At 37.5% G+C, this 26,845-nt stretch overlaps 1 protein-coding gene across 3 annotated transcripts in view; it reads right to left on the minus strand.

Annotated features, from left to right (window-relative positions):
* Nucleotides 1-26,845, minus strand: part of LOC138703733 (bromodomain-containing protein 4B-like) — a 73,051-nt gene that overhangs the window by 35,611 nt on the left and 10,595 nt on the right. For 2 of the 3 annotated variants that reach the window (XM_069831859.1, XM_069831862.1), the window contains exons 2-4: nt 6,506-6,695; nt 3,656-3,940; nt 60-527 (exon numbers count right to left, since the gene is read on the minus strand). In XM_069831859.1, coding sequence (XP_069687960.1) covers nt 60-527; nt 3,656-3,940; nt 6,506-6,686 — 934 coding nt within the window. In that variant the 5' untranslated portion in view covers nt 6,687-6,695. Of the gene's footprint in view, nt 1-59; nt 528-3,655; nt 3,941-6,505; nt 6,696-21,029; nt 21,912-26,845 lie in introns of all 3 variants that reach the window. The other variant, XM_069831860.1, reaches the window with a different exon arrangement.

Genomic DNA, 26,845 nt, shown 5'->3' on the forward strand with positions numbered 1-26,845 from the left:
ATTTAAACACTCACAAAATTATGAAATCCAGCTCTCTTAGAACTAGAACCTCTCCTCACCTGGAAATGAATTATTGAGGCTTGGTGCTGGCTGCTGACCTGAGGGAACAGGTTCTTCCTGCTGCTGCTGCTGCTCCAGCTTCACACTGCGAAGCTTGGCTCCGTGACTCTGATTCACGATATCAAGATCAGAATCTGTGTCATCTGAAGCAGCAAACAATTGGAAACGACGTTTCTCAGCTGGAAGAGGTGGTGGAGGTGGCGGTACAATCTTCTTCCTGGCACCGGCTGGTGGGTAACAGGCTGGAGGCAGGTGCTGGCGTCCACCAGAGGGTCTCTCCCCTGTACGGGCAGTCTCGTTGCTAGGGTGATGGAAGCTGCATGATGCACCACCTGAACTGCTCTCTCCTGCAGCTCCATGCCGGGAGTGATCACCTTTCTTGGCTTTCAGTTTTGTAGCAGTAGCTCTATCACCTTCTCGAAGCACACGTTTCCGTCGTGCAGCATCATACGGATCTCCTCCAGCCACTAAAAAGGCAACAAAACCTTGTAAGTACACAACGAATGCGATATTTTAGATAGTGACATACAACAACACTTCGTTCACATAAAAATAGTTTCAAAATTGAGATATTTTGTATGTCCTATTCCACATTCATGCTGACCTGCAAACTTAATCTTCCAGTGCAAATCAAGATTTCAGGTATAACTCCCTGTAAAGTTGATTTGAATAATTTCGAGGGAAAAATTGTTCCGGAGCCGGGTATCGAACCCGGGACCTTTGGTTTAACGTACCAACGCTCTACCACTGAGCTACCCGGGAACTCTAACCGACACCGATCCAATTTTTCCCTCTATATCCACAGACCTCAAAGTGGGCTGACAACCGTCAAGCAACCAACTTTGAGTGCACACTAACTCTGTGTGACTTAATTTGTGGTTTTCTGTTAACGTCACTGTTCACTGTTCGTTAACAGAAAACCACAAATTAAGTCACACAGAGTTAGTGTGCACTCGAAGTTGGTTGCTTGACGGTTGTCAGCCCACTTCGAGGTCTGTGGATATAGAGGGAAAAATTGGATCGGTGTCGGTTAGAGTTCCCGGGTAGCTCAGTGGTAGAGCGTTGGTACGTTAAACCAAAGGTCCCGGGTTCGATACCCGGCTCCGGAACAATTTTTCCCTCGAAATTATTAATCTTCCAGTGGTCGCACGCAGACTATCGCTCCACTGAGAACTATTAATATCTAGTGAAGAATTGGTAGAATGGAGAAAAATTCTCTCTGGCACCGGGACTCAGTGATAAGAGGTATGAAACAATTAAAATTAAAACCTTACAAAATTCGTGTAGTTCACAGGTTAACGGAAACCGATTATCAGGGCAGACTTAGGTTTTGCTTGTGGTTCCAACAGTCAGTGTATGATGCATTACTTGACCCCACCTTAAATTTTTATAGTGACAAAGCATGGTTCCATCTCAGTGTTTATGTTAACACTCAAAACAATCGTTATTGGGACAATGAAAATCCACACCGTTTTCACGGACAACCACTACACGACATAAAAATAGGAGTATGGTGTGCAAGATATCACAAGGACGTCATCTCGAATATGAATTGTGAATTCAGTAAGTTCGTCATTACGCAATACCAACAGCAAAGCGCGGAACGAATCGTCTGCATATGGTAACGTCATTTCATATGAGTGCAGTTAGGAGTCTAGCCCTGGCTGGTTCACTCTGTATATAATTTCTAAGAAAATGCTTGTCCATAACTTCTTCATGATTGTAAAAAAATTTAAGCCCTTTTACTTGCTTGCGGAGTGTCAGTTCACAGTGACTACTTGGTGACAGAAACTTACAGCGACTACTGTAGTGTTAAATAAAATTAATTATATGATTACATATCATACCAAATAAGTGGATTGGTTAATTCGTGACATCGTAATTTTAATCATATCATTATGGACGTGACCCAGTAAAGAGTTATTTGAAAAAAAAAAAAAAACGGATAATCTCTTTTACAAATTTTAATGGACTTAGTTCTATTTATTTACCTTGACAGAGACCTAAAGAAAGTTACGCAATTGTGGTAGGCACAACTGAGAAAGTATAAGAGAATGTATAAGTCATATCACTACTGTACACCAATTAAAAATAACGCACTTTTTTTTGGGGGGAGGGGGGGGGGGAATAGGTAATCCGAAAATAGGGATATCTTATGCAAAGTTTTACCGTTAGATGGCAGGAGCATTCCATGTGGCGCAACATGTTGTAGGGCTATGTTATGTCATATGCTACAGTTGATTACGTTCTCCCGCTTGTTGGTTTTCTGTGCGTGTCAAAATTATATTTATAATTATTTTGTATAATCTAGTATAATTTAATATAATTAAGTATTTTCTTATATCATAATTTAATTTAATTTACAATAAATAATAGCGTAAACTTGTATAATGCTGAGCGGTTCCCCATACGAGATGGATGAGGAAATCTGCAGTATGCAGAATATAGATACGAGTAAATTGAATATTCATGAACCTAAACGAGAACTTTGAGAATGAGGTGCACGAATAAAGAAAACATAAATAAAAAATAGGAACTTTGTGGAAGGTGAATATTACCTCTTTAATCATTAGTATTGTAAGTACCGTACCCTAAAAACAGGATATGCAGCCACCAATGTATTTTTTTTATAGGGAAGGGACTATCGAGATTGAATTCCTCGAATTTTTTTCTCTAGTTCCAGAAAGATCAAATGCAATGTTTGATAAGATAATACAACATGATCGCAGTAGTATCAGGATTATTCCTATGTTTTGTAGATTAAGGACATGCAGTTTTGAATACTATGTAGGATGATTTTCAAAATTTGAAGTAAAAAAATGGTTTTAATAAATTAGTCTACAACACATTAGAAACTTATTCACGAAATGGATTTCACTATGGATCGTCCTGGATAATAAACATCCCTGTTAATCGAGAGTTTACTGCAGGCGTAAACTTCGGAAACTGCTAGAAGTACTGAATATAATCTAAGCTAACATAGCTTGCTATCGAGGTTGGATATATTTTGATTAATTTTTCTTTTCCTTTTTCCAAAATGAAATTGTAGCCAGCAATTCCTTACTTGAAGTAGTTATTTTTGTTTAATAGCTAACACTTTCAAGGCGCAATTTAATTAGTTAAATTTTCTTTTCTAAGGTTTAAAGCATGTATTCAGAATATTTCGGGACTTGAATGAAGACAAAAGGGTTTCCCTGGTTTTTACATATAGGAACGCAACAAAAATTTGGCATTTTGAGTTTTTTTAAAGAGTATTTAATGTACTAATACACTACGTAAATCCTCAATGTTTATATACTGGAAACCAAATGCACACGCAAAGCGCATCCCTCAAAGTACACGCACGCAATCTGTTGGTGCTAGTTCAGGATATCCCTATTCTTTAATTGAGAGATGGAGAATCTCATCTTCTGTCAAAATACTTTTTTTTCTGTGGAAGATAAGAGTAATGAGTTCTTAAAAAGTGAAGCTTACCTTTAACTCACATGTCATGGGTAAGTAAATTCTAGTTAATCCTTTTATTTCAATGTATTCCAGTTGTAACTGTAAAATATATGAACTGAAACTGACTCTTATATAAAGTTGTTTTACTTACTGGATACAGCTGTGTCACATTCCATGCGGGCATCACTGAATGTATGGGCATCCTCAGACTGAAATAAGCGGTAATAAGAAGGCGGTGGTACAGGCTCTGGATGTGAAGAGGGTGGTGGCGGCCAACCACCACGCCTGTAACAAGTATCTGTACGGCGACGGTATTGGGCATACAACGGTTCACCAACAGCTCGTTCTGCTGGTGTGCGTGGAAATTGCTCTAGTGACACTACATCTACGTCATCTGCATCACTTTCAGCAAACAGAGGCTCAAACTCCATTTCACCTGCACAATAAAAACATTATGCTTATAACAAGAACACATTACTTCCTTAAAAAAAAAAAAAAAGAAGGTGAAGACGTATGTGTCATTAAATTTGTCTACAAAGCTGATCTTAATTTAGTACTACAGAATATTACCTACATAAAGTAGAATCACTACTGAGGTGGTAGCCAGAAAAAAGGACCCATAAGCAAAAGTCATGTTTCGAGAAACAAAGATTGAAAGATTTATTTTTATGTAATTGCGATTTGAATGCACTTTTATCAAAATAACAATTTGCATACTGTTACAGTAATATTTGTCTACAAGTTTTTGTTAGATAATGGATTTCGACTTCAATAGTGTTATATATTTTATTAGAGCATTTTATACGCCTTTTTTCCAGAGAACAAGTTTATTTTATCAAAATACTTTCAATATGATTACATTTTAGTAGAAATTAAACATCGGCATTAAACAGCGCACATTACAGAGGTTTACAAGTTCATAATCATTTTAGTAAAATTATATTTCTTACATATATCTTATAGTTACATCATAAATTGTACCGAAACATAAAAATCAAGAATATCTGCTGGGTACAGAATACAGATTGCAGGTTATTTAGCATTAATTTAGAATGGATTCACACTCACTTCAAAGTTTATCTTCGGAGTGCAGTTTACACTTTAGTGCACATCCTGGATGGACTCACACTCACTTTGAGGATCATCTTCAATGATGTTTGTTGAGTTCCACAACAACGCAAGGGTGCATGGGTTCATTCAATTAGTTACCCTGTTCTCTATTTATAAGATATTGAAACGAAACTATATAAGCAAGTAGATTTTAAAACGGAGAATCGAATTAAACATTCTCTCGAAAAGGGACCTATAGACATATAGGCCCATTTTCCCGCTACCTCATCAATTAATATGTTAACTTATTTAAATAAACAACTTTTAAATTTAACTATATTAATACTAAACTATGAAGGTATTTTACCTTAACTGACTAGTTTCGACGTGGTGTGCTTCATCGGAATTCAGAAGATGATGCACACCACGTCGAAACAAATCAATTAAGGTAAAATACCATCAATATTAACATAGTGAAGTTGACAGTTGTTAACTTAAATAACTCAGATCATTAGTGGTAAATAAGTGTTAAAGAAAGAGTATTATAATAGTAATAATAATAATAATAATAATAATAATAATAATAATAATCCGTGGTGCTACAGCCCGTGAAGGGCCTAGACCGAGCAGCCGGCTGCTGGCCTCACGCCCACATGTCGAAGCAGAGGTGGACGATCATCCAACCAGAATGGAGGTATCGTGTGATTAGCTGGCATTCGCAACTGGATTTCGCTACCTATTGTAGCTCCCCAAGTGCATCACGATGCTGGGGTGGGCACCGATCCCATACACTGGCCGAAATTTCATGAGAAAATTTCTTCCCCCATGAGGACTCCAACCAGCGCGCATTCCGTAACACGAGTCTAGGCAGGATACCTTAGACCGTGACGCCACGGCGCGGGACTAAAGAAAGAGTAATCAAGAATAAAGTATAATATTGATATATGTTTAATGTTAAAATAAAGACGAGTGTTTCAACGAAATTTAAAGTACATAGCTTAATACATATATGAGGCTTACCCAACAGACACCACACCGTTCCAATACAATATGCGTGTACTTTTCATAGCAAAGAATTCAAGAAAATGTGTAACTATTTTCTACCTTATACAGAGTGAGTTTTAAGCCCACTGACAAACTTCAGAGGGTGATTTCTGACTGAAAATGGAGCACAAAAGTTCATATCACCTTGTGTCCGGAAATGCATAATTTCCACAGTAGATGGCACTGACGACATTCTCTCATAACTTGCAGTGTGGGTTGTGTGTGTAGAAGCACAATGGTCCAGTATTCATTCCAGAAACAAGCCGAGATGGTGTTCGTGAATGATCAAGCAGGTGGAAACGGTCGAGAGGCAGCACGGATGTACCGAGCACCAGCACCACCCACATCACACAACATTTGGAGCCATTTTTCGACTTTTGTGTGAGTATGGGTCCTTTGAGACAGATGAACGTGCAGGACGGCCGCAGACTGTGTGTACACCAGATATGGAAGAACATGTGGTGCTGATATGAACTTTAGTGCTCCATTTTCAGTCAGGAATCACCCCCTGAAGTTTGTTGGTGGACTTAAAACTCACCCTGTATATGTAATAGTATTTATTTTTTTAATTCTCATCATCAGTAATGTACAGTTGCACTTAAATTTCAGCAACAATTTGTGATCCTAATATATCTGCTTCACTTCACCAAACTTCACACTTCAATTCTTGTTTGTGTACATCTCATTCCATTCTTTTTCTTCTTATTCCTCTACTCCTCTTCGTTCTTCAAACTTGTCTTTTTCTTCAAGTTCTTATCTTTCTTATTTCTCTGACTATCGTCTCATTTGTACATTACCGATCGTTACAAGGTAATCACTTAAGATTGCAATGCATCATAATATCCCAAGAAATAAACCTTCAAACTAAGTAGCCATTTTCTTTCAATTTTATGAAACATTTTCTCACCGGGTCTGTATTCATTGCTGTGAGGTGGATGATCCACTGTGGAAGAGAATGCTGTATCAAAAATCTCAGCTAAAGAGGTTGGGCTTCCAACTACTCCCTGGCCAGAGTATGACTTGGCCTGAGCAGACTCCCAGGGGCGGTGCTTAGAGGTTGGTGGTGGTGCAGTCACACGCTCCCCCATCCTTCAGTTCTGAAAGAAAACAGATCCATATCTAATCTAAGTCTAAAATTGTTAAAGTCACTAACACAATGTTCTAACACAGAGTCCATTAGTATAGTCCTCCTTAGCCTATCATCCAAGTTACACATTACAGTTCCCAAACTGTAACCAGATGTAATTAAAAAACGATTATAAAATCCTATTTACGATCTTCTTTTAGGGGAAATTAAAATGCAAATGTAATTTGGAATTTAGGGATATACTGTAACAACTTTATCTAAATCTATACTTAAACGCCCAAACTCTAAATATACATTAATGGAATATACAATGACTCTCTGCAAATATCATACATTCGACATTTTAATTCAAATTTTTTCTGCAAAGTTTTCGTTTACAAAATGTAGGTTGACCAGGCGACATGCGACTGGCATGAAGGTCATGCAAAAGGAGGCAAACCGTCTCCTGTACGCTCGGCAAGACCAGTTCAGTCTCTCTGTAGAGTGGTTGTGTTGACATTAGATTGCGTGTTATTCTTCTGATTGTGTTAGTGAAGTGTTTAGATTTAGGAGTGGTTGTGTTGACGTTAAATTGCGTGCTATTCTTGACGTTGGATTACGTATTATTCTTCTGATTGTGTTAGTGAAGTGTTTAGATTCAGGAGTGGTTGTGTTGACGTTAGATTGCGTGTTATTCTTCTGACTGTGTTAGTGAAGTGTTTAGATTTAGGAGTGGTTGTGTTGACATTAAATTGCGTGCTATTCTTGACGTTAGATTGAGTGTTATTCTTCTGATTGTGTTAGTGAAGTGTTTAGATTCAGGAGTGGTTGTGTTGACGTTAGATTGCGTATTATTCTTCTGATTGTATTAGTGAAGTGTTTAGATTTAGGAGTGGTTGTGTTGACGTTAGATTGCGTGCTATTCTTGACGTTAGATTGCGTGTTATTCTTCTGATTGTGTTAGTGAAGTGTTTAGATTTAGGAGTGGTTGTGTTGACTTAGATTGCGTGTTATTTTTATAATTGTGTTCGTATAGTGTTTAGATTAGCTTCCTCACATGGCACCACATAAATTTATATTAGGCCTAGAGTAAAGAATTTGTATGGTAGAGTTATCCGAAAAAGAGTGATTTCGTAAAGGTAATATCATAATGTTAAAGAAATTTCCAAATGTTGCCATTCCACATAGCAACAGCAACAAAATACCACTCCTAAATTTAAACACTTCACTAACACAATCAGAAGAATAACACGCAATCTAACGACAACATAACCATTCCTACAGAGAGACAACTGAACTACCGAGCATGTGGGAGATGGTTTGCTGCATGTTGCATGGCCTTCATGAGAGTCGCACGCTATCCATCCGATCGACTACATTACGTAAGAAAATGCTCTGTACGTATCTTAAGTAGAAAAATGTTTATGAAACTGTGTGTTCTTTATAAATCCTTTACCAACATTTGTGTATATTTAACATGAACAAATGAGTAACTGTTAAACAATATGATATATAAGTAACCATGCTGGTTACTACTTAAAGTACAGGAATCTCACAGTCAAAATGATACCGGTACTGTAATGTTTATGTTCGCACTTCTAGACACCTTTCACCTACGTAAACTGTGTATCCTAACAGTTCTTACGCAGATGTAGTTGAAGCCAATGGTTCTGTCTCAAACATTGCAACGACTACTCACACAATAATGGAAGAACGTAAAACTATATCAATGGAACCGTTAAAAGCGTTATAATTTAAACAGGTTATGTACCTTAGACAGACGGGTCCCCGGTTCGACACCAGTGCGGCGTCATCTTCAGTGACCTACGAACTAATGCTCGAGACCCGTCTGTCTAAGGTACTGTACATAACCTGTTTAAATTATAACACTTTTAACGGTTCAACTAATATAGTTTGAAGTTTTAAACAAGTGTTAACGTGAACAAGAAACAATGGAAGAATGTATATTAATATTATCAGCCGTTGTAAAATAGCTCTCTAGGATTCGACGTTAAGTGCGAAAAAAAATTGCCACAGAAATATAACAGTTACATACGAATGTTAATGATAAAACTGTCCAGAGGTTACTGAGAAAACACAACTTACATGGCAGAGTGATCAGAAAGAAGACCTAGCTCAGTAGGAAAAATCAAGCAGATGGAAAGGAATTTTCAGAAAATCATATACAGGATTCTGAACTATTGGCAAGAGTTTTGTATGGACTATTGAAATAAGCAAATATAATTTATTTTGGTTAGATAAACATAGCTGTGTGTGGCGATTACAAACGTGCTGTTCAATGCTTATTCTTCTTCTCTTTTATGTAGGCGTTATCGCCTGTTTTATTCATGAATCAAATCTTTCCTTCTTCTTTTTGGTCTTCCTGGACTTCTCCTTCCAATTGGATCCTTATCTCTTGCAATCCTAACGATTTTCTCCGTTGTCATTTTATCCACATGCTCATTCCATTCTATTTTCCTTCTCCCTACCCATTCTGCTACCGGTTATACTCCACCTCTCTCCCTCTCTCTCTCCATGCTTTATGTAACGACGCTCGCAACTGCCGAGGTTATACCAGCGTCGCCAGTGTGCCGGGATTTTGTCTCGCAGAAGTTCTTTTACATGACAGTAAATCTACTGACATAATAATAATCCGTGGCGCTACAGCCCATGAAGGGCCTAGACCGACCAGTCGGCTGCTGGCCTCAAGCCCACATGCCGAAGCAGAGGTGGACGATCATCCAACCAGAATGGAAGTATCGTGTGGTTAGCACGATGATCCCCCCAGCCGTTATAGCTGGTATTCGCAACCGGATTTCGCTATCTATCATAATTCCCCAAGTACATCACGATGCTGGGTGGACACCGGTCCCATACACTGGCCGAAATTTCATGAGAAAATTTCTTCCCCCATGAGGAATCGAACCAGCGCGCATTCCGTAACGCTAGTCCTAGGCGGCATGCCTTAGACCGCGACGCCACGGCGCGGGACCTACCGACATAAGCCTGTCGCATATAAGCACACTTAAATGCAATCAACTAAACCGGGATCGAACCCGCAACCTCGGGCACAGAAGGCCAGCACTCTACCGAGTGCGCCACCCGGGCCGACAACGCACATCTCTCTTATCTGTTCATTTCTGATTCTGTCATATAATGTTTTGCCACTTATCTTTCTTAATATTTTCATTTAATTTGTGTTCATCGTCTGCCTAGTTTGAGTTGTTTTGGTTCTTGTTTCTAATGCAATGTCATTATAGGTCTTCCCACTATAAATTCTTACTTTTGCTTTTCTCATACATTTGTTTTTCCATACCAGCTAATTAAATAAAGAACACTGTCCAGTTGGGCAATAAAGAACTGTTATTGAACACTTTGTTTCATGGCACACAAAGGGCGTCGGAAGCAATTTTATTGCCTGTATACGTAAATCCAAAAGCCAAATATGATCCATCAATATTTTCGTTATTTGATTGATTCACCCGTTTTTAAATTAGCAGCACTGGTGTGTGATACGTGACAAGGTGATCGACTGGTTTCTGAATTTGTAGAACTGTCATTTTTATTAGCCACTGATCCATTGAGAAGACACTGTATTCAGTGGCGTAGCATGAAATTTTGAGCAGGGGAAGCTAACTCAAGTTGTCTTTCATGTACATATGAGAAAACGTATTACAAAAATATAGTCTTAAAATAAATAGTAGTCAATTTCAAGTCAGCAGTCCGAAGATTGGTTGGAACCTCGTAAGTAACACCAATAAGGCATGACCTCAAATGGTACATAGTAAAATATGATTTCATGGTTTACACATATCTCTAACAAATAGACATGGTCATTTGTTTTTTAAATCGCACTTTTGTTCGTAAGTCAGTCTTGATAATACAATTGTCCTAAAAATTCAAGTAAATTGGTGTCAGGAACTGTTATTTCACTCATTATTTATTATATCAGCCGCAATGCACACTAACCTTCAACTGAACAAACCCTCACGAAAGGGATAACTCGGAAACTTTCAATGTAAAAGCTAGCTTCTTCCGTGCCTTGCGACAAGGGTAGTTTAGTTAGAAAGGGATGGAGAATCTGCGGGATGGGTTACACAGAAGAATGAGTGAAAGAAACCAGTCTGCTTGGAAGCTGGTGTGTGCAGGCTTGTTTACTGCTGCATCACAAATCATCCTGAGCTGCCGCATCACAATATTTAACGCATAAATATAAACTCTATTAAAATTAATAAATAATTTTGTTCATAAACTGCAGGTTTATTATGAAATTATTATTATTAACTGGGGAAGCTGAGCTTTTCAGCTTACATTGACGCTACGCCACTGACTATTACAGGTGTTTCCAACCGGTGTGTCGCGCAATTTTTAAATTGAAAAATAAATTTTATGCAATCCAGAAAGTCTCTTTGTAACGCATTTTTTATTTACAACGAAGTCTTTGATATGTTGTTGTTTAGTCAACTGTCCGAAGACAGGTTTGAACCTCATAAGTAACACCAATAAGGTATCACTAATGAGGCAACTAGGCCAGGAGATAATGGGGTAGGGTGGCCAGTTCCTTTCCCCCTCCAATGCATACATCGCCGATTAGCTACATATTCCACTAGTCAGACTTCAGATGCATACAATGTTCTTCCTCTGACACATATCATCAAGTGAGATGTGCTGCCTGATAATAGATGTACACTTAGCGGCAAAAAGAATGGGCCGGCCGACAATTTCTAAGTTCCAGAGACATACATTGCGCATGCTCGTCTCGTCAAAGCCATAGTTCACCCGGTAACAATTAAACCTCTTAAATTTGCTGTATTTTGTTTAAGAGTCTAAAATATGTAATAAAATCTAATGGCGGGTTGATTCTAGATACATCAGGGCCCTTGAAGAGTGAAATAATAATAAAATTGATAAATACAAAAACCGGAGCGAATATGAACAGGAAAACAATGTATTATGCCGAACTGATATTAACGTTCACAGTAGCGTAAGTCGTTATGGCATTGGTCTATTGAACAAGTTGATAGTAGTAGCTCAAGGTTCGAATCTCCCCCAATCTTTTTTTAATTACAAATTTGTCATCACATGTGCCTCGCAAAACTACAATTATGTGGCGATATCTCTTAGAATATGCCCAAACTCTAATAAATACTAAACCTCCCTCTATCTTTCAAGCAACAGCGCTATCTGTTAATACAACAGGATAATCATCCGATACACACCGCCAACCGGATTCAAAGATTGTTTACGAGGAGGCGTGATGTCGACCCGGTCGACTGGCCTCAAAATTCACCAGATATGAATCCGATTCAAAATTTGTGGGCTGCAGTCAAAAGGATCCTACGCTCTAATTGGGCAGAACAACCACCCATTCGGACACCTGAGGAATTGTGGGACAGAGTTCTAGATGCGTGGGAGGATGGCCAAGAATTTAGACCTGCTCCATAATCTTGTGGACTCCATGCCGTGCAGAATGAGGGCAGTTGTTGACGCAGGTGGTTTGTGGACGAGATACTAGTCCCCACCACAGGCCTTGTTTTGTTAACATATTCAAAAATAGTTTGTTTTTGTTAATTTAATCATTTGTGTTTGATATGCGTCCGGTTTTTTAGGATGTGAAACAAGTATTTTTGCTTATACAGGCCAGGTCTCACCTATTAATAGCCCACAGGTGATGAGCAATAATAAATTTACAAGGCAGGCATAACGAAGTTTGTTAACAAATGCCATTTCACATTTAAACTAATGAATTAAGTAGAAGTTAAAATAAAAAAGTAATAATTCTACCGTACCGGGAAGCGAACTCACAACCTGTGGTACGGATGTCAGACTTCTTACCACTGGGCCACACACTGCTCGTAAGGTTTACTACATTAGAGACGGACGACTTTCAATGAAGAGACTCCACAGCAACGCCTTGCAGTGGGTTACGTTTACACGAGTGAACCGCGCGACAGAACTTAGCATTTCTATCGACCAAGAGTCGCCCATTCTTTTTGCCGTTAAGTGTACATATCAGAACCTCAATCAGAGGCTTCTTTGATATGGTATATTTTATTTTGAGACAGATTTTACAATGAAACGTGAACACCTGCAACAATGCTCAGTTTAATTTTTCTGCCTGGCGATAATTCGAATGAAAGTGAACATCTGCAACAACGCTTAGTAATTCGTTTACTCTTCCCACTTAGTAATAAACAGAGTTTAGAATCGTCAGAACATATTGGTCAGTTTCAGTATATACGTGTGAACGAGTGATAGTGTGACTATTTTATCAAAAGTGTTTTATTTAGATTTTATCATGGACAAGTTTTTATTTTCAAAAGACAATCTGAATCAAGTTCTGCGTTAGATGATAGCAGTGCTAATTCAAATAATGTGAGCAAAAATTCCCTTCGGGATTCACAAAAACGTAGTGCGTTTCGTAAGATAAATATAGTGATGAATACTTGCAATATGGTTTTACGTCGCGTGGTGATGAAAACAAACAATATCCCGAGTGTCCGGAAATATTTTGTCAAATCAGTCGATGGTGCCGAATAAAAAAAAAAAAAAAAAAAAAAAAAAAAATTTATAACTGGCGTTCTTAATTCGTTCTCTCAATATAAACGGAGCATCGGTAAATATCGGGCAGTACAATGGCTTAGGAGCCATCTTCGCAACTAAAATGGAGAGGACAATCGAACTTCACTACTAATAAATTGCCAGTTCCAGAACGGTGAGTCAAAGACTAATATAAGCCTACTTGTATTGATTTTGCATGCTCTATATTATTATTATTATTATTATTATTATTATTATTATTATTATTATTATTATTATTATTATTATATTAGTTCCTACCTTGGTCATCAGTTGTCGATCTCATATCCTACATACAAAAAATATCACTAGTCGCCACTGATTTCAAATGAAGGCCTACTAAGTATTTACTAAAATTATTGTATTCGTATTCCACGTCCATCATCCTGGATAAATTGACTCGTAGTTAACGACTATCAACAAAATCATACAAACAGCTCAGACAAAAAATTCTGTAACTAGACCAGGGCTGGGCACATTACGTGATTCTGAGAAATGAGCGCTGTGTGCTTTAAAGAGATGTTCTTCCGAGCGCTGCGACGTATGCATACTGTACGTCATTCAGTGTCGGTGCAGTGGTGACTCTGTAGTATGATGGCGAACTTTGAAGCCAGAGCTTCCGCTTTTACACTAAAGCGGACTGCTACTCCCACTGCTTTTAATGTATCATGGAGGAAGAGTTCTTTTTGGTAGAGAGCAGTGGATTAGCAAAGTGTTTAATTTGTCATAGAACAGTCCAACTGATTAAGAAGAGTATCTATTTGATATTTATATTGCATTGTAAGTTATTATACGTTTACTTACTTACTTACAAATGGCTTTTAAGGAACCCGAAGGTTCATTGCCGCCCTCACATAAGCCCGCCAGCGGTCCCTATCCTGTGCAAGATTAATCCAGTCTCTATCATCATACCCCACCTCCCTCAGATCCATTTTAATATTATCCTCCCATCTACGTCTCGGCCTCCCTAAAGGTCTTTTTCCCTCCGGTCTCCCAACTAACACTCTATATGCATTTCTGGATTCGCCCATACGTGCTACATGCCCTGCCCATCTCAAACGTCTGGATTTAATGTTCCTAATTATGTCAGGTGAAGAATACAATGCGTGCAGTTCTGTGTTGTGTAACTTTCTCCATTCTCCTGTAACTTCATCCCGCTTAGACGGCCTCCAGATATGGAGGGTAGCTGCGAATATATTGAATAAGCAGTCGTGGACAGCCGATAAGGGGTGGTCCTCCAGCTTGGGGGTTGGGCGAAGGGCTAACAACCCATCACCGTAAAAAACAGCTTGTTACGTATCCCTATAATATTATACGTTTAGTAATATATAATTTTAAATTATACAAGTTATATCATAGTATAGTATATTACAGTTTATGATATATCATATTATATTATATTATACTGTTGTAATCCTTTATTACATATGTTTATATTATTAACACCCTATCATTATATCTGACTGTAATCCTTTATATTATTAATAGCCTACCATTATGTAATTGTTAAAGCACTGTGCATATGGGTTATGTAAATAAGCCTAATGATTTGTGTGTGTGCATAGAGCGAAGTGTATTTCATTAAATTAATAACAATATTATAAAGTCTGTACTGTACAATGGATTGATGTAATATCCTTATAAACTATTATGTACTGACAGACTGGATGAATAGAACAACCGTAACTCTTGTTATATTAATGGAGGGAAGGTAGCTGCAATGCGAGTCCGCCACTGCGTGAGCGTTCTGCTCCGCCTTGCCTTGCGAAGCGAAAGAAGCTCTGGGCGACTAAATGGAGCCGCTCTCATGCCCGGCCCTGAACTAGACGGACAGATGGCATGTGTTTCATTCAATATCGATGACGTTGTCTAGGAATAACGAGTGGGAATCATAAGAGACTGCATTCGGGCGTGGATTGAAGTTCTTCTTGGGCCTATTATCTGGTTGGGATATTTTGAGTTTTCCTAACTATGACGTAAATATAAATAAATAATCCGACAGTGAATCCTTGCAAAATATAGGGAGAGTCAGGATCTCCGCGGAGTGATGGACCTCGCAATTAGAATCATTTTCCGTGAAACAACCCACTTTCTCTCAGGCATAATTTAGGAGCTATACGACACTAAAAGAAAGACAGGTTTTAATGGCATTTACATTATGAAATTAATAATTAATTTATTTCTTTAAGTACCTTTGCGGACAGACTACGGGCTATTCCATCTCAAATCGATCGAAATATAGAGAAAATTGACCTTGGAATTTTTAAATACAATGAAACTTTTTCTGTCCGTAGACAGCTGTGATATAATGCTTTGTGCAAAGTTTGAGGCATCAGAACTTCATAGTGTTTAAATTAATAATATTTAAATTTATCGTATTTTCATAAAATTAGCAACTTTAAACTGTTGTGGCTCCGAAACCCTTTCACCCAATGATCAAAACCATGGTTTATTCTGATGCTGAGAAGTTAAAGTTTATATTGACATGTACTAAGGTTGGATAAAAAGTAATCGCAACAGTTCGATATTTCTGACATGGCTTTATTCACAGTGGTACAACATTTACGTACCTCCTATATAGTCGCCCCCCTTATTTATTATCTTTTGCCAAATGTTTGGAAGGCGTCGTACACCATCAGCGCGTCCATCTTTGTTGATGTTCCGTATTGACCGTCCTAAAGCACGGATAAGTTCATCTCTGGTATTGTACCGGGTCCCTCGCAGTGGTTCTTTCACTTTGGTGAAAAGATCGTAATCGCATGGATCATATCAGGTGAGTACGGTGGATGTTCCAGTAGTCCGCGTTTTCCGTCTGCCTTGGAGGTACAGCGTGGTGCAGTTTTACCCCATCAATGTCATACGCCACAATGAACATCACTTTCACATCCCTGCCTTCCCGGAACGCTTTAACCCATCGTGCCACTGTGCGATATGGCAACGCTACATCGGCATATGCTTCATGCAGTCCCTGAAAACATTCATGTGCACTACGACCTCGTGTCACTTCAATTTTGATCCAGGAACGTTGCTCTAGTTTCGTAAACGTGGCCTTAGGGCGCTCGCACTATCCCTATGAAAGTCAACGTTCTACACACTGCAGAGTAGATTGACAGAGTACTGTCGCCGCTGGCTGCACTAACTCATCTAACAGTCCTTGTTCATGTCCATACAGCTGGCAACTCTCGAACGCACCATCGTCACGTGACAGCAGTGTTGCCATTACTTTTTATCCAACCTATGTAAACAATTTTTCTTACTTTTTATGGAAATGGAGAAATTTACATTTTTCTTCATTAAGACGCCACGAAAAAATATTTTTAAAATATATAGTTAGATTCCGCATTGAAAGTACAAATAAACACATTTTTTCCTGGTGCATCGTTCATAAGAAAGTATTGAAAATATCAAATAAAGAAAATAAATAGTACGCGCGTGAACTAACCAGCTAACTGTGAGACGGGAGCTAGCCGAGACAAGCAAGACCAGGAGACAAACACGTGATGTTTCGTCTAGTAGCGCATAGCTGGGCTAGCTTTATCACAGGTTTTCATAAACACAGGAGTAAAATGACGCCCAATGCTCGTTTATCTTCAGCTCTCGGCCAGTACGTGCGGTACTGCGCCGTTCAAGTCTAGGCGTGTGAAAATCTATTTAATACCCTCGAAACTTATTGCCGAGCCACTAAGCAAACAATGCCGAATCCCTCTTAATAATGCAAGATTTTTCCTCAATATATATATATTTTTTTTTACATTTTTACAAATGGCCAAAAAGCCTAAAAGCAAATAAAATCAGATTATCTGTCTCTCTCTGTACAATAAAAATTAGGATTACTTCTTAACATAACCTACCAAATGTCAGCTTCAAAATAAGCTCTCGTTCAGTGTTCTGCAGTAAATGGTTCCAAAGTTCTGAGCGCTGAAAGAGGCTTGTTTTTATAAAATACGCTAAATTTGTCGCTCAATAATACGAAAACCGTTTGACTTTCGATAGTATATATTTGAAAAATGCACTCTCCTCAGCACCTTGTATAAGTAGGGAAAAAAATTAGAGTATAAAAAAATGCGAGGGTTTTTACTGATCGATTTCATATGGAATAGCCCCTACAGAAGATGTTGATTAGGTACTAGGCTTGTAATATTGGGGCCCGATTACAAACGTTGACTGCAGTATGGTAGGCCTACATAGCCCGGGGACGTGAGCTAGTACGAGGACATTGATTTGTTTCTTCGATCGACTACGCGAATAACAAGGTGCACATAAACAAATCTGGACAACTCTATAGAAGTAAATATATGTTACATAGCATTACAAAGATATATTTTTACGAGTCGGCCTCGGTAGCGTAGTTGGTATAGCGCTGGCCTTATATGCTCGAGGTTGCGGGTTCGATCCCGGCCCAGGTCGATGGCATTTAAGTGTTTAAATGCGACAGGATCATGTCAGTAGATTTACTGGCATGTAAAAGAACTCCTGCGGGACAACATTACTATAGTGGATGCATATTTACTACGTATTGACCTTCATGACTGTATATACTAGACTGTGATAATACTGTAGATCAGCTAGAACCTCAATCATAGGTAATGAGAACGAGGGGGTTTGTGCGTGCGAGTGTGTAGACGATTGGTATTTCAGTAATCTATCAACACTCCATGTATCTAATTGTTTTATTTTTTACCATATTATTAATTATAATACACATTCGTTTCTTGAACCCGCATACGAACTTAGATGATCATTCATCGATATAAAAACACTACAAATCTCTCCCACAAAGTTCATTTTTGAGCCGCTAGATCAGACGTCTACAAAAGCGTACTCGCGAGTAAGCCCCTGAGCGGAACCGAAGCCAGTACGTAATGAGCGCGTTCCGCCTCACCCGTCCCACCTGTACTGTACTCGCAAACGAAGAGCAGTGGTGGACTGCCATTATCATTGTGTTGGTCGGAGTGTTCCACCGTTTCACAATGTCTTCTAATCACGGACGTAGTACATTCAAGGATGAATAGGAAGAGAAATTTTTTTGTGTTAGTGGGGAGAATGTGAAATGCTTAATTTGTTCGAACATTCTTGGGTGTGTTAAAATTCAACATGCGACGACACTATTCGACTCTTCACAAAGAATATCATACAATTTTGGGGCTATCTGTATAACTGTTGGTTATACATAATCATCAGTACAGTATATTACAATACTTTTACACTCAGTTCCGCATGACAAACATATAGTTTTTCGTTTAATTTTAGGTGAAATGCGTAGGCCTACAAATATTTTGATAAATATAAAACAAGAAAATACAAACACAAATCACACACGTGTGCTCAGTCTTAAACAAAAAAAAGCTTCTTGCTAGCTATGTTCTAGCTTGGAATATTGGAAAATCAATGAAGCCCTTTACAGAAGCACCACTTGTAAAACTGTGCATACAGGACGTTACTAAAATACTGTGTCCAGAACAAAGTCAAAGTTTAAGAAAATTATATTGTTTCCAATTACAGTTCAAAGAAGGAATTTCAAGATGTTACAATCTTGCAATTGAATCTGAAGTCGAAACCACAATTAGCCAGTTTGTAGCTTACTCACTTGCATTGGACGAAACACAGATAGAAATGACAAAGCTCACCTAGCCATTTTCATCCGAGGAGTTAATGAACATTTTACTGTGTCTGAATGTCTTCTAGATCTAATTACAAAATACAACTGGAGAAGATCTTTTCCAGGCACTGAAAGGCACCATAGAACAGAAGAGTTTGAATTTGCAATGGCTTGTGTCAATAGCAACAGACGGGACTCCAGCTTCATAGTATGTCAAAATAATATACCAACGTATGATATTTCTTATTCTTTTGATATTAGTTGTAAACATAAGCAGACCGATGCCGCGATCCCCCATTGATCGCTCCCATCCGTTGAGGTACGAGTCTCTTTCCCTTCTCTAGCCTTACAGCACACCGTGTTCGGCGGGCAGCATCAAGAGCACGAATGACGATACGCTTTTTGGAGACCTCTGCGCTAGATGGACAGCCTGAGAAAAAGCTAGGTAAAAAAACTAGGTACGAGTGCCGATTTCTTTTACTCTACGTATGTAAATTTACGCTTCTCTGTACTGTTTTACTGCTAGATGCACGGTTATTTGCGTCCAGTAGACCGTATTTCCCTACTCCACGTATCTAAATTTTAATTGTTCTATTTTTCTAGATAAGTTATTTTATTAAATTAATTAAAAAAACCAATACAAACCTCTTCTTTACAACCAAAAATTGTTTCTTCCCTCTACATCCAAAGCCATTTGCTGAAGCCTCGCAGTGCGCGCCTCGCACAAATCCGGTTGGACGAATTGGCCCGAGGCGACGCTGCGAGGCATCTCTGCAAAGCTACGCAGACCTCGCAGCTATAGAAATCACTAGGGAGCGGATTTTTATGTGCTAAAAAATTTAAATATATTTATTTTTTATGTGCTAAAAAGTACGAAAATATTTGCTAAAAATAAAAAATATATATATGTTTTAAATATGACAAAAATACCTTATTCAGCTTGGAAAAAAAAAATGTTACTAGGTACTCACCAACCACACTTGAATGCTAGTAGTTGGCCGAGAATTGCAGTGAACAACAAAGGTTGTCTCCAAATTCTCCATCACAAATGCATGCCGATTATCTCCGAACAACGACTTATACTGTGAAAACGATCTTTTCACATCACAGGATGTCAGAGGTGCATATTTAAAGAGAGGAATGTCACAAACACAAACACCGTCAATTTCGCCTACAGGCACACCCTCCAATACTTGAGCAACTTCACACATTTTTTTATATCCACTGTTTTTCCCAAATACATTCTGGAATTTGTCCCTTAGTACTTGTACTTCTGAACCTGGTAGCGAGTCTAGTTTAATTTTCACGGCACGCACCTCCCTGTTTCAGACAACAGGTTTTCGGATGTTTCGAGTTTTTTTTATGGTGTCACACAAAAAGCTTAGATTTGCTAATAGGAAAGCCAAATGGTTTTTTTAAACAACCATCTTTCAGTATATCTTGAAGGATATCGATTGACGAAGCCCGATAACAGGGAATCACAACATGACGTATTGCCTTACTTGATGAACATGAGCAAGAGGCGAGAGATTTGTTTAAATTAAATAATGTTTCACAAACAAAGCGTGGAACGAAATCATCTTCAACAACAATAAACATTCCTAATTATGTGTTGCAAGATCTCTCCTCCTTGTCCATGTTAATTTATTCTCTAATAATAACACTGATATGCTGCCTAGCAGTTCTCAGAACTTGAGGCGATACTATTACAAAAATGGATCACGGATACACCACACAGCGCTTAGAAACTCGAAACAACCGAGAATCCTTAAAAAGATAACGTACTTCTGAGTGACATAATTGATTTAAGTTTTAAAATGTTTAAAAGTTCTTGTAAAAAAATTATTCAAGTAAAAAAAACTCCAAGATTTATGTGTTTATAATATATTTCCTGAAAATATGTATTTACATCATTTTTTTGTGAAAATATGTGTTTTTATGTGAAATAAAATTCGGGTTTTAAACTTGAAACTTCATTTTCGGAATTTTTAACTTTGTTAATTGTGTTTTATCACACGCAAAAATAATATTTAATTGCATAGGAATCCGCTCCTTAGAAATCACCCACTATCTCTCGTGTAGTCCGGATTTGTGAGAGGCGGACCCCGCGTTTCGCATGTGTCCGTTCAGAAAAACCAATGCTTAAGAGAAAAGTAAAAGAAATCATAGACAAACTGTCATACATACGTTTATAATCTTCGCTCCTGTCCACGGGTAGGTACCGGTATGCCTTTCTATGCCGAGTTTCGTCTCTTCCACTGAACTTTTATTTCACGAGCCTGACGTGTCTAGAAAAAGTCTGCCTCGACAACGTTTAGTCCGCCGTCTTTCATAATGATGGAATATCTTTCTATTGCTGTACGTCTTCAAGATACTCATTTCGTTGCATTTTAATATCTGTGGGCTCACTTCCGGACAATTCTTTCATTCAGTGATTTCCCAGGAATCTTGTCCTTATTTTACCTGCTGTTTTATGCACACTTCATACTCGTAAAGCCGCATGAGCTATGTTGCAACACACACGCATTATTTCAAAATATGTTAGGGAGAATGCAAGAACACCCTTTCATTTGTAATTGATAAGAATTATTGAACATGAAGTTTATGAAAGTACTGCAGATAATTATAGGAACCATCTGTTGAAAAAAAAATCGTTTACATATTAGTACAAAGGATTCCTCCTGTTTCATGATTTAATGCAGAGATCGATGGCTCTAAACAATGAAAATGCAACACATTAAATTTCAATTAACTTAATTCGATATAAATACAAAATTAATGACCAAATCAAATATACAAGATAACACATTAATGAAAGCAGAGAACATGATATGTCCGCCGCTATGGCTCGTGAATAGCGCGTGCGCTTTCCAACTAAGCGGTCCATGGTTCAATTCCCGGTGTGGGCGGAGATTTTTCTCCATTCCATGGGAATGGGTGTTATCCCTCGTCTTGTGCTTGTCTCGTGACGTCTCCGCAGTGGCACTGCATGGTGCTGACCACACAGTCATAGCGAGTCTAGTGTTGGTCCAAAGAAAAGGCCAAAACATCTAGATGATGATGTAGCGCCTCAAGAAGAAGAAAACATGATATTACAAGGATCATAAAACCCAATAAAACCCACGTCATAAGATGTATTAAAGACAACATGGAAACAACATCGAAAAAACAAAGACAAAGTGAATTACAATAACGACAATTATTTAAGATTTGGCTAGAGAACACTTCCAATAACTTCAGTAGACCACAGCATCACTCAAAATAACCAAACAAGCAGTTACGTGGGTAAAATAATAATTTTACTTACTTAGGCCTACCTACAAACGGCTTTTAAGGAACCCGAAGATTCATTGCCGCCCTCACATAAGCCCGCCATTGGTCCCTATCCTGTGCAAGATTAATCCAGTCTTTTATCATATCCCACCTCCCTCAAATCCATTTTAATATTATCTTCCCATCTACGTCTCGGCCTCCCCAAAGGTCATTTTTCCTCCGGCCTCCCAACTAACACTCTATAAGCATTTCTGAATTCGCTACGTGCTACATATCCTGCCCATTTAAAACGTCTGGATTTAATGTTCCTAATTATGTCAGGTGAAGAATACAATGCGTGCAGTTCTGTGTTGCGTAACTTTCTCCATTCTCCTGTAACTTCATCCCTCTTAGCCCCAAATATTTTCCTAAGAACCTTATTCTCAAACATCATTAATCTCGGTTTCTCTCTCAAAGTGAGAGTCCAAGTTTCACAACCATACAGAACAACCGGTAATATAACTGTTTTATAAATTCTAACTTTCGGATTTTTTGACAGCAGACTAGATGACAAAAAGCTTCTCAACCGAATAATAACAGACATATCCCATATTTATTCTGCGTTTAATTTCCTCCCGAGAGTAATTTATATTTGTTACTGTTGCTACAAGATATTTGAATTTCTCCACCTCTTCGAAGGATAAATCTCCAATTTTTATATTTCCATTTCGTACAATTATCTGGTCACGAGATATAATCATATACTTTGTCTTTTCGGGATTTACCTCCAAACCTATAGCTTTACTTGCCTCAAATAAAATGTCCATGTTTCCCGTAAATAATAATTATTTACATTAATTTGTATTTGCCTCTAAAACGCCTCAAAATTATTTAGTGCAGTTTATCGTTGGGCCCAAAGGAATACGACACAAAATATTGATTGCTGACGTCAATTTAGTCTGGGCCTTTTCCAGCAAAAAGTCAACTAAACCCCAACAATATAACATACAAATAAAAATCAATTAACTATTTAAATTTACACTTCATACATCAAAGTTCCACTCAGCGGTGAGTATTATTGTTTTCACATTTAATTTCAGACCATTTAAAGCCATTCAAATTAATGATTTGTTTGTATTTGAAGACATTCAAAATAACGTACACTCATGGAAAAATAAATTGGTCGTCTGATTTCTCCGGAATCGAAGTTGAACTTAGAGTTGAATTTTCAATTTGTATTTACAGCTTGTTCTTAAGCTCAACGAGATTTTAACTTTGATAAAGAACTTGTGCTAAATTCAAACTTATTCACTGTTGAAACAAAATTGATTTGTGAAAGGCAGGCTATGGTTTATTTTTAAGCATTAATTTTGTTGGTGGTATAGTTATTGCGAGTATTTCTTACTTCGATAGGAAGTACAAACTTAATTGAAAAATAAACTCCAACTCTTTGCGGAATAAACCTTTCATATCGAATTACATAGTGCACGTGCTGAAAAGTGATGAAATAGTATTTTTGACGATATATTTTATTGGAAATGTGACAAAGCTGTGGATACTATTCATAGGGATAAATAATAAACACACATCCAATTTTATTTTCAACAATGCATTTTTGTTTACACAGGGTGCGACAGTGGAATATGACGGTTTTTATAGCCCTGTTGTGGGACACTCAGAACGAATTAAAAGAAAACACATGTACTGGAAATAATCTAGTACAATGCAATTTATTAATGTCTGATTACTTTTTAAAAACTACATTTCGTAAGTAGCTTCCACGGCAACGAATACATTCCTGCAATCTGCTATGAAAGTTCTGCATTAAAAAGGTTCGATGGGACTAATTTCGTTCCTTATGTTTTGTTTAGCTGCATGATGGTGCGAGACTTGTTGCGATACACCCTACTTTCGAGATAACCCCATAATAATAATAATAATAATAATAATAATAATAATAATAATAATAATAATAATAATAATAATGATTTATTTAACCTGGCAGAGTTAAGGCCATACGGCCTTCTCTAACACTCAACCAGGAGTAAAAACTGCATTACAAAAACAGTACAAATTTACAAAGTACACTACGATTTTACACACAAAACTGAATAAGATAATAATAATAATAATAATAATAATAATAATAATAATAATAATAATAAAATGTAAACAACAAGTAAGAAGAAATCAGACATAATATATAACATAGAGAAAGAAAGAAAAAAAAGCATAATAAAATGTGAACAGCAGGTCAAAAATAAATGAGGCATACAAAGTATAAAAAAATAAGACAATTATTGATGATAATAATAATAATAATAATAATAATAATAATAGTAATAATAATAACAATAATAATAACACGCCTAATAGTAACAATAATACTAATAGTAGTAATAAAATAGTGCAGTACAAAGCATACAATGAATACAATATTTTTAAGTACACACAGTAAGGAAAATTATGATTATATATAGCTCAACTTATCACATTAGAGATATACCATTATCGGAAAATATGAAAACAAAAATATAAACTAAGTTAAATATCACTAGAACATAAAAAAATGTGAATACGTGGAAACATGCAATACAACACTTGTCATAATAGTAAGTTAGCTTGGCAACTCGTCATAAGATAATTTTCTAACTTGGATTTGAAAGATTTCAATGTTCGGCAGACCTTGACTTCAGGCGGCAGAGAGTTTCAGTGACGAGAGGTAGCAACAGTGAAAGATGAGGAACACAGAGATGATGTGTGAAGTGGAATTTCTAGCGTGTTATCGCGTTGTGATCGAGTATTAATATTATGATAGCGAGAGAGAATGAAAACGAGCGAATAAATAATAGGGGGATGAAGTGTGCATAATTCGATACAGGAGAGAAAGTGAGTGCAGATTTCTCCTCTCATGTAACCTAAGCCATGATAACTTCTCGAAAGAAGGTGAGATATGATCATAGTATCGAACATTACAAATGGAAGTAATCAGCGCACACTGCTCATGGTTCAATGAACTGTCTGCGAAATATGTTTCCAGGACGAATAATTTCACGATTTGGAGACATTGTCTGGCCGCCAAGATCTCCTGACCTGACTGCAGCTGATTATTTCCTATGGGGTTATCTCAAAAGTAGGGTGTATTGCAACAAGTCTCGCACTATCATCCAGCTAAAACAAAACATAAGCAACGAAATTAGTGCCATCGAACCTTTCTTATTGGAGCGAGTTATGCAGAACCTTCATAGCAGATTGCAGGAATGTATTCGTTGCTGTGGAGGCTACTTACGAAATGTAGTTTTTAAAAAGTAATCAGACATTAATAAATTGCATTGTACTAGATTACTTACTGTATATGTGTTTTCTTTTAATTCGTTCTGAGTGTCCCACAACAGGGCTATAAAAACCGTCATATCCCACTGCCGCACCCTATACAAGCAGTTAAATTTAAGCAGTTTAAGGCCCAATTGTATAAAACTCCCTGACTAAAGATCAACTTTGATCGACGATCGAAAAGTAAACCGAGTTCAGACACTTCTTCTATTGTATAAAACTTTTCTGCGATCAAATTACCTTGGTTCAAATGCAATCTAAGTTCACGTGAAAAGGATTTGGCAACGTCGCATGAACAGGTGAAATACGTGATGTGCGGACCATGTTATACAGGTTTGTTCAGTGTTGCCAATCTAGCGTTTTTAACGCTTTTTCAACAACAATTTCTTTTAACTTTTATATTGCTTACATAGGGATTTAGTGACCTTTTTAGCACCCCATAGTGACAAAATTTATCTCTTTCTTTGTTGATAATGAGAAATCTAGCGACTTTACAACTACTTTTTCGCGACTTTCCGTATTACACTCTGTTGGAGACACTGGTTTTTTTTTTTTTTTTTGCAATGTAAATAATGGCGGACAATAAGAAGGTTGACTGTTCTCCAAGTTGTTATCATGTTATTGTGTTTTATACTGCTAAACATAATAAAGCTTTATAAAGCGACAATTTTCGTTTAGTAATACAGTTAATTGAACATTTATGAATGTACCTATCATATCCATTAATAATTAATGGTTGTTATAAACATAACATAATTATAGGTTATGTTATTTGATACTGCTGAACACGATAGAGCCTTATAAAATATAAGAATGTTTGTGTATTAAGGCAAGAAATTGAAAGAAATACATATAATGTAAAAAAAGGTAAAGGTATCCCCGTAACATGCCATGAAGGCACTTGGGGGGCATGGAGGTAGAGCCCCATGCTTTCCATGACCTCGGCACTAGAATGAGGTGGTGTGGTCGGCACCACGCTCTGACCGCCTTTTACCCCCGGCAAGGACCCGGTACTCAATTTTATAGGAGGCTGAGTGAACCTCGGGGCCGTTCTGAAAGTTTGGCAACGAGAAAAAATCCTGTCACCACCTGGGATCACATATAATGTACCTAACATATCTATTAATATTAATAATAATGGATATTTTATTTGCACAATCTGTCACTCGTATATTTCAAACAGAAAAGAAATAACTGAACTTGGATCATCTAACTTAATCGGAGAAATTTCTTCAGTCAAAGTTGACTTTAGTTTGAGACAAATTAATCTCAGATTAGACTTTATACAACACAAAATTCCAAGTTCAGCTGAAACAAGGATCAGTTTAACCTCTGATCTAAGATTAAATGGTTTATACAATCGGGCATAAATATAATAACGTGATACCGGCATTATAATATAATTATGCAGCTGCAAA

The sequence above is a fragment of the Periplaneta americana genome, chromosome 7 (assembly GCF_040183065.1).
Source record: "Periplaneta americana isolate PAMFEO1 chromosome 7, P.americana_PAMFEO1_priV1, whole genome shotgun sequence".
Taxonomy (NCBI): domain Eukaryota; kingdom Metazoa; phylum Arthropoda; class Insecta; order Blattodea; family Blattidae; genus Periplaneta; species Periplaneta americana.